Raw genomic sequence first — 14,886 nt, 5'->3', positions numbered from 1 at the left:
TACTTACTGGATTCCTAGTATATTATACTGTTGTACCAATATATCTGCTGTTTATGGTGGTTATGGCTGGTTTACTTGTTCACATTCTATCTGTTCAAAACCAATGAACAAATTTGACAAGAAAACTCCTGCATGTGCTTATGTTTGATATGACAGGGAACGAGTAACCACCTGTGAATGTTTGGTAAATATCACATACATTGCCTTATTATAATGCTTAATATCACATACACTGCCTTATTAATTAATATTAATAGGGGACTTATTGTTAATTATTTCATTGTTGCAGTCATTCAGAAAGTAAAATTAAAAAAATACTTTTCCAGTAAATTTTACAACAGCAATTCAAAATAAGTATTAGTGGAAAATGTACACTACCAACTTTTTAAAGGGTAATGACTAGGGTTGTCCCGATACCGATACTAGTATCGGTACCGATACCGAGCATTTGCCCAAGTACTTGTACTCGGGCAAATGCTCCCGATGCTTCCCCCGATACCTGGAAGACAGCTGTGATCGGCGCGTGGGGGAGTTACAAGCTTCTCCCCCAGCGGCTTTCACCAGCTTTAGTGACATACAGCGGTGATCGCTCACCGCTGACTGTCACTGCATCCTCCTCCGTGCCCCCTCCTTTCCTCTGTGCCTCTCCGCTGTCCCCCTCCGTTCTGCTCTCCTTATCTGTCCCCTCCGTTCTGCTCTCCTTATCTGTCCCCTCCGTTCTGCTCTCCTTATCTGTCCCCTCCGTTCTGCTCTCCTTATCTGTCCCCTCCGTTCTGCTCTCCTTATCTGTCCCCTCCGTTCTGCTCTCCTTATCTGTCCCCTCCGTTCTGCTCTCCTTATCTGTCCCCTCCGTTCTGCTCTCCTTATCTGTCCCCTCCGTTCTGCTCTCCTTATCTGTCCCCTCCGTTCTGCTCTCCTTATCTGTCCCCTCCGTTCTGCTCTCCTTATCTGTCCCCTCCGTTCTGCTCTCCTTATCTGTCCCCTCCGTTCTGCTCTCCTTATCTGTCCCCTCCGTTCTGCTCTCCTTATCTGTCTCCCTCCATTCTCCCCCTCCGTTCCTCAGTCCCCCTCCTCCTTCCTTTGTGTATGGAATGGATAGAGTCAGCTGACTCTGTCCATTCACAATAACTGAAACATTGTAATCTCCTGTGATTACGATGTGTCAGTTTATGAATGGAGAGAAGCTGCTGTCTTCTCTCCATTCATTCTCAGTGCAGCTGAGGCTGCAGAGAAAGGGACTGGGGAATCTCTATCCTCTGTCTCTTTCTCTGTCTCAAGGGGGAGATATCAGAGGTCTGTTAAGACCCCTGATATCTCACCAAAGCCCCCCAAAAGGGCTGATTAAAAAAAAAACAAAAACAAAAAACAATAAAGAATAAAAAAAATATTATTGTAAAAAATAAAAGTTGTAAATAAAAAAAAAAAAAACAAAAAACACTGTCATGTGACATTTAAAAAAAAAGTATCGGTAATCGGTATCGGCGAGTACTTGAAAGAAAGTATCGGTACTTGTACTCGGTCCTAAAAAAGTGGTATCGGGACAACCCTAGTAATGACAGCTTATACCATTATGGTTTCAAGCAACACAAACCTGGTAAAAACTACATTTTTGCAAATATACTGCTATGCAAGTCAACCATCTAAAGATGCAGGATATATTATATACCTGCAGTGCATCCCTTAAAGCCATCCATTTCAGTTCTTCAGAAAAAAAATATTAGGAAATATTATTTTGAGACCAGAAATACTGAGTCACTACTTGTAGGAGATTTAGTTAGGCGTTAAAACTGTAAAACTATAGAAAGAAAAAAAAAAGCAACAGAATTCTGCTTAACCGCTTGCTGACCAGCTGCCGCAGTTATACTGTGGCTGGTTGGCATGGCTGCAAGTATTGCCATAGCTGTAGGTCGGCCGCTTTAAGAGCTCTAGGGTGCACGCGTGGCCGGTGGCCATGTCGTCTGCTGGCGACCCATCATAGTTCCAGAGAGACAAAGGGGGACCTGTCAATGTAAACAGCCAGATCACCGTCCTGTCAGGGAAGTAGAGAGAGATCTGCTGTTCCTAATGATCCGGAACCAGGAATCTCTCTCTACTCCCCATCAGTCCCCTCCCCCCAGTTAGAAACAAAAGTGTCAAAAGTATCCGATCTGTCCACCACAATGTCGCAGTCCTGCTAAAAATCGCTGATCACTGCCATTACTAGTAAAAAAAAATTATAATAAAAATACCGTAAATATAGACGCTACTTTTGCGCAAACCAATCAATATGCACTTATTGCGTTTTTTTTTTTTTTTTTTTTTACCAAAAATATGTAAAATACATATTGGCCTAAACTGATGAATTTTTTTTTTTTTTTTTTGGATATTGTAGCAAAAAAGTAAAAAAATTTGTTTTTTTTTGTTTAAAGCACAAAAAATAAAAAGCTGCAGAGGTGGTCAAATACCACCAAAAGAAAGCTCTATTTGTAGGAAAAAAAGGATGTCACTTGTTTAGGTACAATGTCGCACGACCGCGCAAAGTGTCAGTTAAAGCGACGCAGTGCCGTATCGCAAAACATGGCCTGATCATTAAGGGGGCAAATCCTTACGGTCCTCAAGTGGTTAAAGTGATACTAAAGTCTTGTTTTTTTTCTTTAAAAATAACAAACATGTTATACTTACCTGCTATGTTGTTATTTTGTAATTGTTTTGCACAGAGCAGCCCCAATCCTCTTCTCAGGTCCCTCGCTGGCTCTCTTGGCCCCTCCCTCCTATCGAGTGCCCCCACAGCAAGCAGTTAGCTATGGGGGCACCAGAGCCAAGCTGCAGCTTCCTGTGTCCATACAGACATGGAGCCACAGCTCAGCCCCGCCCCCCCATTTCCTGATTGGCTAACTGACTTTGATTAACAGCAACGGGAGCCCATGCTGTGTCTCAGCCAGACAGTAGGGAAAGTCCCGGACAGCCGAGGGACTTGTGCACATCGCTGGAGGAAGATCGGACTCAGGCAAGTATTAAGGGGGCTACTGCAAACTAAAGGTTTTTTATCTTAATGCATAGAATGCATTAAGAAAAAAAAAATCTTCTGCCTTTACAACCACTTTAAGATGTCCATTATTTAAAATCATTGGAGAGTAATTTTTTCAGTGAAGGAACAAATAAAAAGTTCTGGGGTCATATTTTTCAGTGAATGTGCTGTTTTTGTATAGTACTGGTTTTCCTTGCCTGAGGGAAGGCCTGACAACTTTAGAGTTGGGACCATAAGTTCTAAATTTACGTCTAAAGCCTCGTACACACGATTGGATTTTCTGACAGGAATTGCGTGATTACAGGCTGTTGGCAGAAAATCCAATAGTTTGTACGCTCCATCGGACAATTGTCGGATTTTTCATGGAAAATGTTGGATGGCAGGTTTTAAAATTTTCTGAGGACAAATGTCTGTTGTTGGATTTTCCCATTGTGTGTACACAAGTCCATTGGACAAAAGGCCGAAGTACAAACATGCATGCTCGGAAGCAAGGATGAGCCAGAAGTGGTCGGTTCGTAATGGAGAATTAACATTCGTGACGTGGCAAAATCTGAAATCTAGAAATGCAGCACACATTCTCCTCTTCTTTAATGGGATAATAATGCAGCTGCTTTGCTGGGGATACTGATGGAGTTACATAGTTACATAGTTAGTAAGGTTGAATAAAGACACCAGTCCATCCAGTTCAACCTGAGTGAGTGTGGGTGCGTGTCTACAATCATCCCTATTTTTCTTTTATTTTAAGGTACCCATATAGCGCAGCCAATTCACGCAGCACTCTGCACATACATCGTACACCCACATCGGTCCCTACCCTCAAGGAGCCCACAATCCAAGGTCCCCAACTCACATTCATATACTAGGGCCAATTTTGAACAGAAGCCAATTAACCTACCAGCATGTCTTTGGAGTGTGGGAGGAAACCGGAATACCCGGGGGAAACCCACGCAGGCACAGGGAGAACATGCAAACTCCAGGCAGGTAGTGTCATGGTTGGGATACGAACCAGCAACCCTTTTTACTGCTAGGCGAGAGTGCTAACCACTACACCACTGTGCTGCCCCTAAGAAGGAGCCCAAAGGGTGGCGCTAAAGAGCTGAAAAACCACGTAGTACGTCACTATGTTCGTGTTTGTTGGCCAACAATTGTGTGCTGCTTATATGCAAGACAAGTTTAAGGCCAACGCCCTTTGCACAGAAGTCCGAGGTTTTGTCTGTGGAAAATCCAATTGTGTGTACGAGGCTTAAGTCCAGAAACAGGATGGATTAGTTGCCAGGCTTTCAATCCTGTTGCAGAAATTGCTATAAGAATGCCTCTAAACAAATGTTTATGTGGAGTACAAACCATGATGTGCTCCACATAAAACCCTTTTCTTAGAATAGATTGAGGGACAGAGAAATATCTTATAAGTATAACTATAAGATTTAATGCCACCTGCAGGAGAAATGTAAACTGACAACAAAAAAAGCATTGGGCAGCACAGGATAGCCTCACCCACGACCACCATGCCTCAATTTAGTAGCAAAATAGTAGAGAGCATGAAAACAAAAAGGAGGGTGGTGACCAGTGTCGGTCAATGAACTCCACAAAAAGGGAATTTTACACTGAGAATTAAAAAAAAAATTATATTTTCTTTCTTTTCAATTAAGGTACACAGGAATTTGTAGACTGTCTGGACATACCAAAGTAGTCTGACAGAAGGGTGGCAACATAGAAGCAAGGTCAACAGACAAAAGAAAAGCAGTAGCAGACTGAGAACAGCCTGCAGAACAAAAAGCTGCCTGGAAAGCCCAATGCTTGAAGCTGGCATTACATGAGGTGGGAATTTCAGCCTGGTAAAAAAAAAATCTGACAAAATCAGTACAGGTGGTAACCTTGCTAACTGGGAACATTTTGTGATGCTGAAAAAAGTAAAAAGCACTCACAAATCAAGTAGAAAGTGCCTTGACAGGAGAAATCAGAACCTTCCCTAGAGATCGTGGATTGAGAAGCCAGTGTACCCATACAAGGTCATCTAGAATACAAAAGGAATCAGTCTTCTAGAAGAAACAGTGGCTGGTAAATAAACTTTTACAGTCTGAAACACATCCAGACATTGGAGAGAATTTTCCTTATAGTGAACTGGAACTTGACAGAGGAATAGATAGGGGAATGGAAGAACAATGTTCTGGTTGAGGTGAAAGGTAGAACTATCTTGGGTCTCAGCACCACACCTTGTCTCTAAGCAAAAATCGAAAAGGGTTCCTTGCAGAAAAAGGTCACCAGTTCAGACATTAGCCTAGAAGAGGTGATGGCTACAAGAACACTTTGTGGGTGAGAGTCGATGTCTCTAAGGGGTTCACATTGTGATCTTTGAAACACAAAAAAACAGATTCAGATCCCACAGAGTCCCAGGGGAATTAACAGAGGGAGCTACGTTGGGGACTACCTGTGCAAAGGTCGAAATCAAGTAATGAAAGAGCAATGGCCTAACCCTTAAATGGTCCTTGGGATTCAACCCACAGTGAAACTCCTAGGGTAGAAGCCCCAAGACTTACACCAAATGAAGTATGACTTCCAAGTCCAATGATATGCCTTACAAGAAATAGCCCTCATATCAGTTAGCATTATGGGAAACACAGATTCCGAGTTGCCCCTGAAAAAAAAAAAAAAAAAAAAAAACAGGATTTCAATGCCATGCCATTAATGCAAGTGACTGGGAAGTAGAATGGCAAAGCCCATTGAGCATTTAACTGGACCAGTCCAGAGCAAAAAGGATCACTGAAATTCTGTCTGTCTATCTTGATTATGTAAAGGTCCATATTCAGTCAACCCCACCAAAGAGACAGGGTCCTGAAACACCTCTAGGTGTAGGGACCACTTCCCTGGGTCCAGGTGCTGTTAGTGGAAGTAGTCCACCTGCAAATTGTTTGTCTGGGCAGAAAGTAAAAGTTCTGCCCAGAAAGGAATCTTAACTACTTGTCCCTGATGTAAGAGGGCAATAAGAAATCCATATATTGGGATAGCCCATTCCTTATACTACCTGTAGAAGCCACTATGAGTCTACCTAGGGGATTATGAAGATCCTTGTGTACCTTAGCAAGGTAGTAAAAATAAGGTACTTGATATATATAATATAATTGTTTAAGAAAAAAGCCAGCCTATTTCTTGTTAATGATTCGCTCAGTCTGGGCTTGGTGGACAAGAGACCCCAGTTCCCCATCTTGAGAATCTAATAGGACATCAATGTCAATTCTGTCTGTGGCCTCTATATGGGCATTGTGTAGTCACTATAAAACTTTGACTGTTAGGTCAGTCTCACCTCTTTTTTGCCTGCCCTTGTTTCTTCCTTCTCTCCTTCCTCTTCTGCAAGTTTTTTTTCTTTAAGGGTCTGGGGGGGTGGGGGTGTTTAAAAAAAAAAAAAAACTGGTATATTTTGGGAAGTGATTGGTTCACCCTCATATGTAGGGAGAAGTTTAACAGGTCGGTCTGGGCATGAATTAACAGAAAAAAGGGGTACGTCTTCAATGCTGGATGGTTTGTGATTATGACCTTCCTCCTGAGGTAAAAGGGATATAGAGAGATGCTATTGTGGATTCACCATCTGAATGATGGTATTCATGAAAGTATAATGCTATCCAGATTCACAGTGTTATCTGGGATAGCAATGTTAGCTAGTTCTAGGACTATGCTTATAGGCATTTATTTTACTTCTAAATCCTCGTGTATCTTCCTATTCTTAATTCTCAATGTAATCTGTAGAAGATTGATTAGGAATTATCTGGGTATCATACCTGGCATAGAAGCTATCAGGTCTCCAACCTAGATTATACTCAGATGAACGAAATGAAGGTGTGGGATGTTTGTGAAAGAAGGTTTGTTAATATATTTTCTCATATATCCCACATTAAAATTGGAAATGTGATTAAGACCCATAAGGGGTAGTGCATGGTAGGGTCTAAACCAAGATTTGTTTGGCCTCATCACTCCAAGTAAAGAGACAATTAAATTGGTAGTCCTCCAAATCTATTTTGAGTTTGCCTAGTTTTCATTTGATCACAGATTCTACGTGCCTAGTAAGTTTACGCTGAAATGTTTGGAGCCAATCAGCTCAAAGGGCCTGAAAGATTGACACTCCAAAAAATCTGTGATAAGGGCTGCAGCCAAGTTATGATAAATATCCAATGTCCTTCACGTTACCGAATAATAAGGCTGATCCATTTAAACATGCAAAACTCAGCCAGGTTCTCCCAATTTTTAGTAAGGTCAGGGTCTAAGAAATCACAGTGCTTTAAGATCCATGAACCACTAGGAGTAATTTTCAAAGCAGGATAAGGTTTCAGGGAGATTATGTCCCACCATTGAATTATTTTCACTCTAGCGTTATCTTTTAGATGGCAAAACTTTTTTTGTGGAAGAAAAAGTTTAGATGTGGATAATGTGTTATGTGATTTGGTAAAGTCAGTACAAAGTAAGAAAAAAAATCTTTTTCTCTTGGAAGACTCCATTTCATTTAGTATCTCCATGCTGTATGTGAATAAAAATAACCACAACCAAATGTACATAATGAGGCTTCAAGGATAGGCTCACAAATGCAGCACATACATACCCAATGACCATAAGGAAAAAACAGCAACTTCCTATTACGCAAATCACAGACTTATCTAAATCTGGGTGCCTCTTTAGAAGTCCAATATAAGATACACAGTCACTTGTTTTAGATGGCTTGAAGCTCCTCTCAGCACAGAATAAGGGTAAATAGTAAAATAGTAGTAATGATTCAAGCCACCTGTAGGTTCGGTTCTGCAGGGGGCGAGTATATTTTTAAAGAAGTTTGGATGCTGAACCAGAACCCCATTGAAATCGCATTGAAAATCAATAGGAATCTGACAAATTGAAAATGTAAATTTTCTGGAATAGGCAAGGGTTATCAAAAAATTGCATGGGGGTGGGCACTGGCCCTAGGGAACGTGTACCAATGCAAACAAAAAAAAAAAAATTAAAAATCCAATGTAGTTGGGAGTAGTGATTTTTTGTTGTTGTTCCAAACAAGTTTTATTGATACAAATACAAGGGAACATAATGACTGCTTTACGTGATTTTTTTTTTTTTTTTTTTTTTTTTTTTTTTAACACTGACATTTACAGAGGGAAAAAAGTTTTAAAATTGCTGGCAAATGGCTTTGACAGCTGTCATTTACAACTTTTTTGTTGAAAAAAAAAAAAAAAATCACAGATTTCCCAAGGGTCTGCTATGTATTTGGGGGACATTTGGCAGGGGTTTGTGCGTGTTTGTTTTTTAAGGCAATGAACGTCATTTACTGGCAATTTAACCGCTTTATTTTTATCTTTCTAAATGTAAACTTTGTTGTAGCACATTCTGGAGCAAGAAAGAAAAATTGCATAGAGTCCCCCCAAAATGCATACCAGACCCTTTGAGTCTGGTATAGATTTTAAGGAGTAGGAAAAAGTGAGTCAGGAAATCCATATCAAACTCTTTGGGTTCTGGTATGGGTTTTAAGGGTGACTCAATCCATCACTTCCTACAAAAAAAAAAAAAAAAAGTAGTGAGAGGTCCCCTAAAAATCCATACCAGACACTTAGTCGTACCAAGAAAGGAGTCAGGAATCTGGAAGCCCTCTGTAACAATAGGGGGCCCCCAAATTCCAGCCCCCACATGTGAATATGATATATAGTACCCCTACTAATTCACAAAAAAGAACAGAGAAATAAAGACACCAAATAAAAATCCCAAAAGAAGTCCAGCAATGCAGATCCACAGTATTCCCAACTAACTGATGAAAAACAAAAAAACACCACCACTGTGACATGTCATGCTCACTTGTTTGACACCCGCTGAATGGAAAATCCAGTGGTTGATGGTGCAGTTATACAGAAGGGGCCAGAGTCTTCCATGGATGCCATTGGTCATATATGAATGTGACCAAATATGGTCAGTGATGTCCTGCCCCTATTGCTTACATGGCCGGGGATTCCATATCCAGCCCAAATCTACCAGTACGTCTAGATGGCTGGAGAAATTTGCAGAAATTTAAGGCCATCACGAAGAGAACACGAATATAAACTTGGAAACCTGCACTAGAGAGACTTCCTGAATTGACCATATCTGGCATGAATCTACTACTGATCGTAGAAAATCCTCCAACTCAACATAGAACAGGCAAGCTGAAGATAACACTTTAATTTCTCAAGGACAATGGCAAAAAAGTGAGGCATGGTTGTGGGTAGGGTTATGCTGGCCATTTTTATCATTTTGTTTCCAGTGACCTTTTCTTCTGTAGGTGGCAGTATAACCTGATGGATTCCTGTGTATCTCAATGGAGAAGAAAGAAAAAAAAGCCTCCAAACAAATCCACAAAAGTAAATATCCCACAGTGTTGAATAGATTAAAAAACTCAAAAGCCAAATGTAACACAAAAGATAAACATTTTAAAAGATATCCAAATCCTACCTCCATTAAAACAAACAGTGCAGCAAAGAACAGTAGAGTTGCCCATTCCACTCGATGCAGAATCATTTCAAAATCATGGATATCAGCAAGAACAAGGAGCCATAGTGAACCCAAAATTGCAATCCATCCTGTATCCGGAAAAAAAAATATAATACATATATATTAAAATGTATCTTTCATAATTTTATATTCCAGAGCTGGTAATTTTGCAAGGCGGTGTGATGGTGAAAAGCTTAAATAAGGCCATGAATGTATCACCCACATTGTGTCACAATACCATAAATGATTGCAATGTGGTTTTATTCAAGTATTAGTAAAGTATTAATGTTACTACAGTCTGGATGCTGCTGGATAGGGATGGGCTTTATGTTCGGGTCGAACATGAGTTCGACTCGAACATTGGCTGTTCACCCGTTCGCCCGTTCACCCGTTCGTTTAAAAGTCTATGGAAGAAATCAAAAGTGCTAATTTTAAAGGCTTATTTTGCATGGTATTGTCATAAAAAGTGTTTGGGGACCTGGGTCCTGCCCCAGGGGACATGTATCGATGCAAAAAAAAAAAAGTTTTAAAAACGGGTGTTTTTTTAGGAGCAGTGATTTTAATAATGCTTAAAGTGAAACAATAAAAGTGTAATATTCCTTTAAATTTTGTACCTGGGGGATGTCTATAGTATGCCTGTAAAGGGGCGCATATTTCCCGTGTTTAGAACAGTCTGACAGCAAAATGACATTTCTAAAGTCATGTAAAACTACTATCGCTAGCGCCGACTATAATGAATTGTCGGTCCGGCAATACACATAAAAGTTCATTGATAAAAACGGCATGGAGTTTCCCCACAGGGGAACCCCTTCCCAAAATTAAAAAAAAAAAAAAATGCGTGGAGGTCCCCCTAATTTCAATACCAGGCCCTTCAAGTCTGGTATGGATATTAAGGGGAACCCCACGCCAAAATTAAAAAAAAAAAATGGCGTGGGGGTCCCCCTCAAAATCCATTCCAGACACCCTTCAGGTCTGGTATGGATTTTAAGGGGAACCCCACGCCAAAATTTTTTTAAAAAATGGCATGGGGTCCCCCCAAAAATCCATACCAGACCCTTATCTGAGCACGCAACCTGGCAGGCCGCAGGAAAAGAGGGGGGACAAGAGAGCACCACCCCTCCTAAACCATACCAGGCCACATGCCCTCAACATTGGGAGGGTGCTTTGGGGTAGCCCCCCAAAGCATCTTGTCCCCATGTTGATGGGGAGAAGGGTGTCATCCCCACAACCCTTGCCCTGTGGTTGTGGGGGTCTGCGGGCAGGGGGCTTATCAGAATCTGGAAGCCCCCTTTAACAAGGGGACTCCCAGATTCCACCCCCCATTTCATAAAAAGTGTCAAAGAGGTTAAAAAAACACAAGAGACGGTTTTTGACAAGTCCTTTATTAATTTCTTCCTCTTCCATCTTCTTTCTTCTGGTCTTTCTTCTGTGTTCTTCTTCTTCCTCCATCTTCTTCTTCATCTTCTTCTTCTTCCTCCGCATCTTCCTCCGGCTTCTTCGCCACTCCGTCCGCACGATCCGCCTCAGTGGGAGTCTTCTGCCGTGTGACACTCCAGTAATTCTAAAACTTCTTATATAATGGAGGGTGGGGCCACCCAGTGACCCCGCCCTCCTCTGATGCACGGGGACTTCACGGGGACTTCCCTCTGGCTTTCCCCGTGTTGTCAGAGGGGGCGGGTCACCCGTTTACATAATTGGGTGACCCCGCCCCCTCTGACAACACGGGGAAAGCCAGAGGGAAGTTCCTGTGAAGTCCCTGTGCGTCAGAGGAGGGCGGGGTCACCAGGTGGCCCCACCCTCCATTATATAATGAGTGTCAGAAGAACCGAAGCGTCACATGGCGGAAGTCTCCCACTGAGGAGCATCGTGCGGATGGGGCAGAGGAAGATGCTGGACGAGAAGAGCGGAGGAAGAAGAAGATGGAGAAGAAGAAGATGGAGGAGGAAGAAGAACACAGAAGAAAGACCAGAAGAAAGAAGATGGAAGAAAAAGAAATTAATAAAGGACTTGTCAAAAACCATCTTTTGTGTTTTTTAACCTGACACTTTTTTGTGAAATGGTAGGGGTACATTTGTACCCCATTACCAATTCACACAGGGGGGGGCGGGATCTGGGGGTCCCCTTGTTAAAGGGGGCTTCCAGATTCCGATAAGCCCCCCACCCGCAGACCTCCACAACCGCCGGGCAAGGGTTGTGGTGATGAGAGGCCTTTCTCCCCATCAACATGGGGACAAGGTGCTTTGGGGGCTACCCCAAAGCACCCTCCCAATGTTGAGGGCATGTGGCCTGGTATGGTTCAGGGGGGCCGCTCTCTCATCTCCCCTTTTTTCCTGTGGCCTGCCAGGTTGTGTGCTCGGATAAGGGTCTGGTATGGATTTTTGGGGGGACCCCATGCCATTTTTCAATTTTGTCTCGGGGTTCCCCTTAAAATTCATACCAGGCCTGAAGAGCCTGGTATGGATTTAAGGGGGACCCCACGCATTTTTTTTTTGAATTTTAGTTCGGGGTTCCCCGTGGGGAAATCCCATGCCATTTTTATCAACGATCTTTTATGTGTATTGCCAGACCAATAATTCATTATAGCCGGCGCTAGCGATAGTAGTTTTACATTACTTTTTTTCCTTTAGAAATATAATTTTGCTGTTAGACTGTTCTAAACACAGGAAACATGCGCCCCTTTACAGGCATACTATAGACACCCCCCAGGTATGAAATTTAAAGGAATATTACACTTTTATTGTTTCACTTTAAGCATTATTAAAAATACTGCTCCTGAAAAAACGTCAGTTTTTAAAACTTCTTTTTGCATTGATACATGTCCCCTGGGGCAGGACCCAGGTCCCCAAACACTTTTTATGACAATAACTTGCATATAAGACTTTAAATTAGCACTTTTGATTATTCATGTTCGTGTCCCATAGACTTAGCGGTGTTCGCACAAATTTTTTGCCTGTTCGCATGTTCTAGATGCGAACCGAACCGGGGGGTGTTCGGCTCATCCTTACTGCTGAGATGGTGCACAATTTTTCTTGTGGTGGTATGCAAGCCTTGACATTACCAAAGTGGTGCAGTACCGCAGGGGTCACAATACTCTCAGCTAATTTCCAGTTACGCTTTTGCTCCTGAACAGGTGAGCCCATGTTATCCATATGCTATACTTGGATCTTATTATGACATATGTATACTGTAAGCTGACAAATCTCAAAAGCCTAGAACAAGCATGTGGACAGGGCTTACATATGACATTCCTCCAAAATTGACTTACCCACATCAGGCACTTACCCACATCAAACATACAGCAGTTTCAGTAGTGCAGTAGGAATACAGTACTTCCATTCAGAAAGTTGACAGAAGACAACTTCTTTAATCACTTGTTTACCAGCACCTTTTATAAATTAGTGGCTGGTAGACCAAAATTTTAAACATACCCCCAGCTGCTATAGCTTAAGCTTGTAGAGCAGGCGATAGGATTTCAGATAGAAGTGATTTCAGTGGCTGTAAAGTTGTCTGGTTACTTCAACACCCCACCAAAATGGACCACTTCCCCTGTCTGACTTCCCCCTTCTTGCCCACCTGTGGACCCAGGTTTGGTATGGCAGGTGTGGGTGGTTGGAACAGGATTCCAGTAGTCACACTAAAATACTGATGTTTTCCATTAATTGCACTTATTCTTGTGGTGCAACTCTGCCCGTAACTTTTCAAATCCCACTATACATTTAACCACTTGCCAACTGCCCATAGCAGATTTACTACTATAGGGCTGCTGCCCTGCACAGGATCACATATAAATACGTGATCCTGCACTTCCGGGTATCAGGCTCGAGTGCACGCTGCCAGAGGCTCACTCCCACTGTGATTTTACACAGCGGGAGCTAATCAGCGGGTTCCGCAAGCACCCGCTCATCGTTCTGTACACAGACAGAATGGCAGTCTGCCTATGTAAAATAAGGCAGGTTGCCATTCTGTCAGTACAGAAGACATGGATCCTGTATTTCTGTAGGGATGAGCCCGATGTTCGAGTCAAACGTAAGTTTGACTCGAACATTGGGTGTTCGCCTGTTCGCCGAACAGCGAACAATATGCGGTGTTCGCGGCAAATTCGAAAGCCGCCAGAACACTGTTAAAGTCTTTTGGACACGAACATGAAAAACCAAAAGTGTGAATTTTAAAGGCTCATATGCAAGTTATTGTCATAAAAAGTGTTTGGGGACCCGGGTCCTGCCCCAGGGGACATGGATCAATGCAAAAAAATTTAAAAACTGACGTTTTTTCGGGAGCAGTGATTTTTTTAATGCTTAAAGTGAAACAATAAAAAGGAAATATTCTTTTAAATATTGTGCCTCGGGGGTGTCTATAGACAGGCATGATATTTAAAGGAATATTTCATTTTTATTGTTTCAGTTTTTATGACAATAACTTGCATATAAGCCTTTAAAATTAGCACTTTTGATTATTCACGTTTGTGTCCCATAGACTTTAACGGTGTTCGGCCAAATTTCGCATGTTCTGCTACAAACCGAACAGGAGGGTATTCGGCTGATCCCTATATTTCTGTAAATATTTCTGTACACAAACATTAGTTAGGCACACATTTAACCCTTTGAGTGCCCCTGTTAACCCCCTTCCCTGCCAGTGTCATTGTACAGTGAAAGTGCATATTTTTAGCACTGATCACTGTATTAATGTCACTGGTTCCCAAAAAAGTGTCAGTTCCATGTTTATTGGCTGTGTTATAGAGCAGAAAGCAGAAAAAATATTGTTTTTTTTTCAAAATTGACGGTCGTTCTTTGATAACAGCGCAAAAAAAACAAAAAACACAAAGATGATCAAATGTCACCAAAAGAAAGCTCTATTTGTGGGGAAAAAAGGACATTCATTTTCATTTGGGTACAGCGCAATTGTCAGTTAAATGCAGTGCCGTATCACAAAAAAATGGTCTGGTCAGGGAAGGGGGTAAATCTTCCGAAAGTAAAGTGGCTATAAAGCATGATAACCCACTTCCATTAACTCAGTACCAATAAATTGATAGGTATAGCTGGCAGTGGTAAATGTATTGTTCACCATAGTCCAAACCTAAATTCAAGAATGAAAATGCGGAATCCCATTCACACACAAAAAAAGGGTAAAGTGGGGAAGGAGTGCAAGTTTTTGCTGGGAACAGAAAAAGGATGCAATAGTATGAGCAAATAATGGCTGCACACCCCGATGAAAGCATATAAACTATCGAAAATTTCCCTAAAGGGGTTTTAAATTGCAGCAAATGAGTCCAAGATGAAGTATAAAAAAAGTTTATTACATAGTGACATATATTCAAATACAACTGTCCGTCGAGACAAGAGCTCTAAAATGAACTAGAAGGCAAAAATTGCATATTTGTATGAACACTTGGG

General features: G+C 41.7%; 1 protein-coding gene across 2 annotated transcripts in view; it reads right to left on the bottom strand.

Moving 5' to 3' along the window:
• Positions 1–14,886, bottom strand: part of OCA2 (OCA2 melanosomal transmembrane protein) — a 698,229-nt gene that overhangs the window by 102,374 nt on the left and 580,969 nt on the right. For both annotated transcript variants that reach the window (XM_073614631.1, XM_073614632.1), the window contains one exon: positions 9,458–9,585. In XM_073614631.1, coding sequence (XP_073470732.1) covers positions 9,458–9,585 — 128 coding nt within the window. The remainder of the gene's footprint in view (positions 1–9,457; positions 9,586–14,886) is intronic.

This window comes from Aquarana catesbeiana, linkage group LG02, assembly GCF_042186555.1.
Source record: "Aquarana catesbeiana isolate 2022-GZ linkage group LG02, ASM4218655v1, whole genome shotgun sequence".
Taxonomy (NCBI): domain Eukaryota; kingdom Metazoa; phylum Chordata; class Amphibia; order Anura; family Ranidae; genus Aquarana; species Aquarana catesbeiana.
The sequence above is the reverse complement of the archived record's forward strand: the minus strand, read 5'-3'. Positions and strand labels throughout refer to the sequence as shown.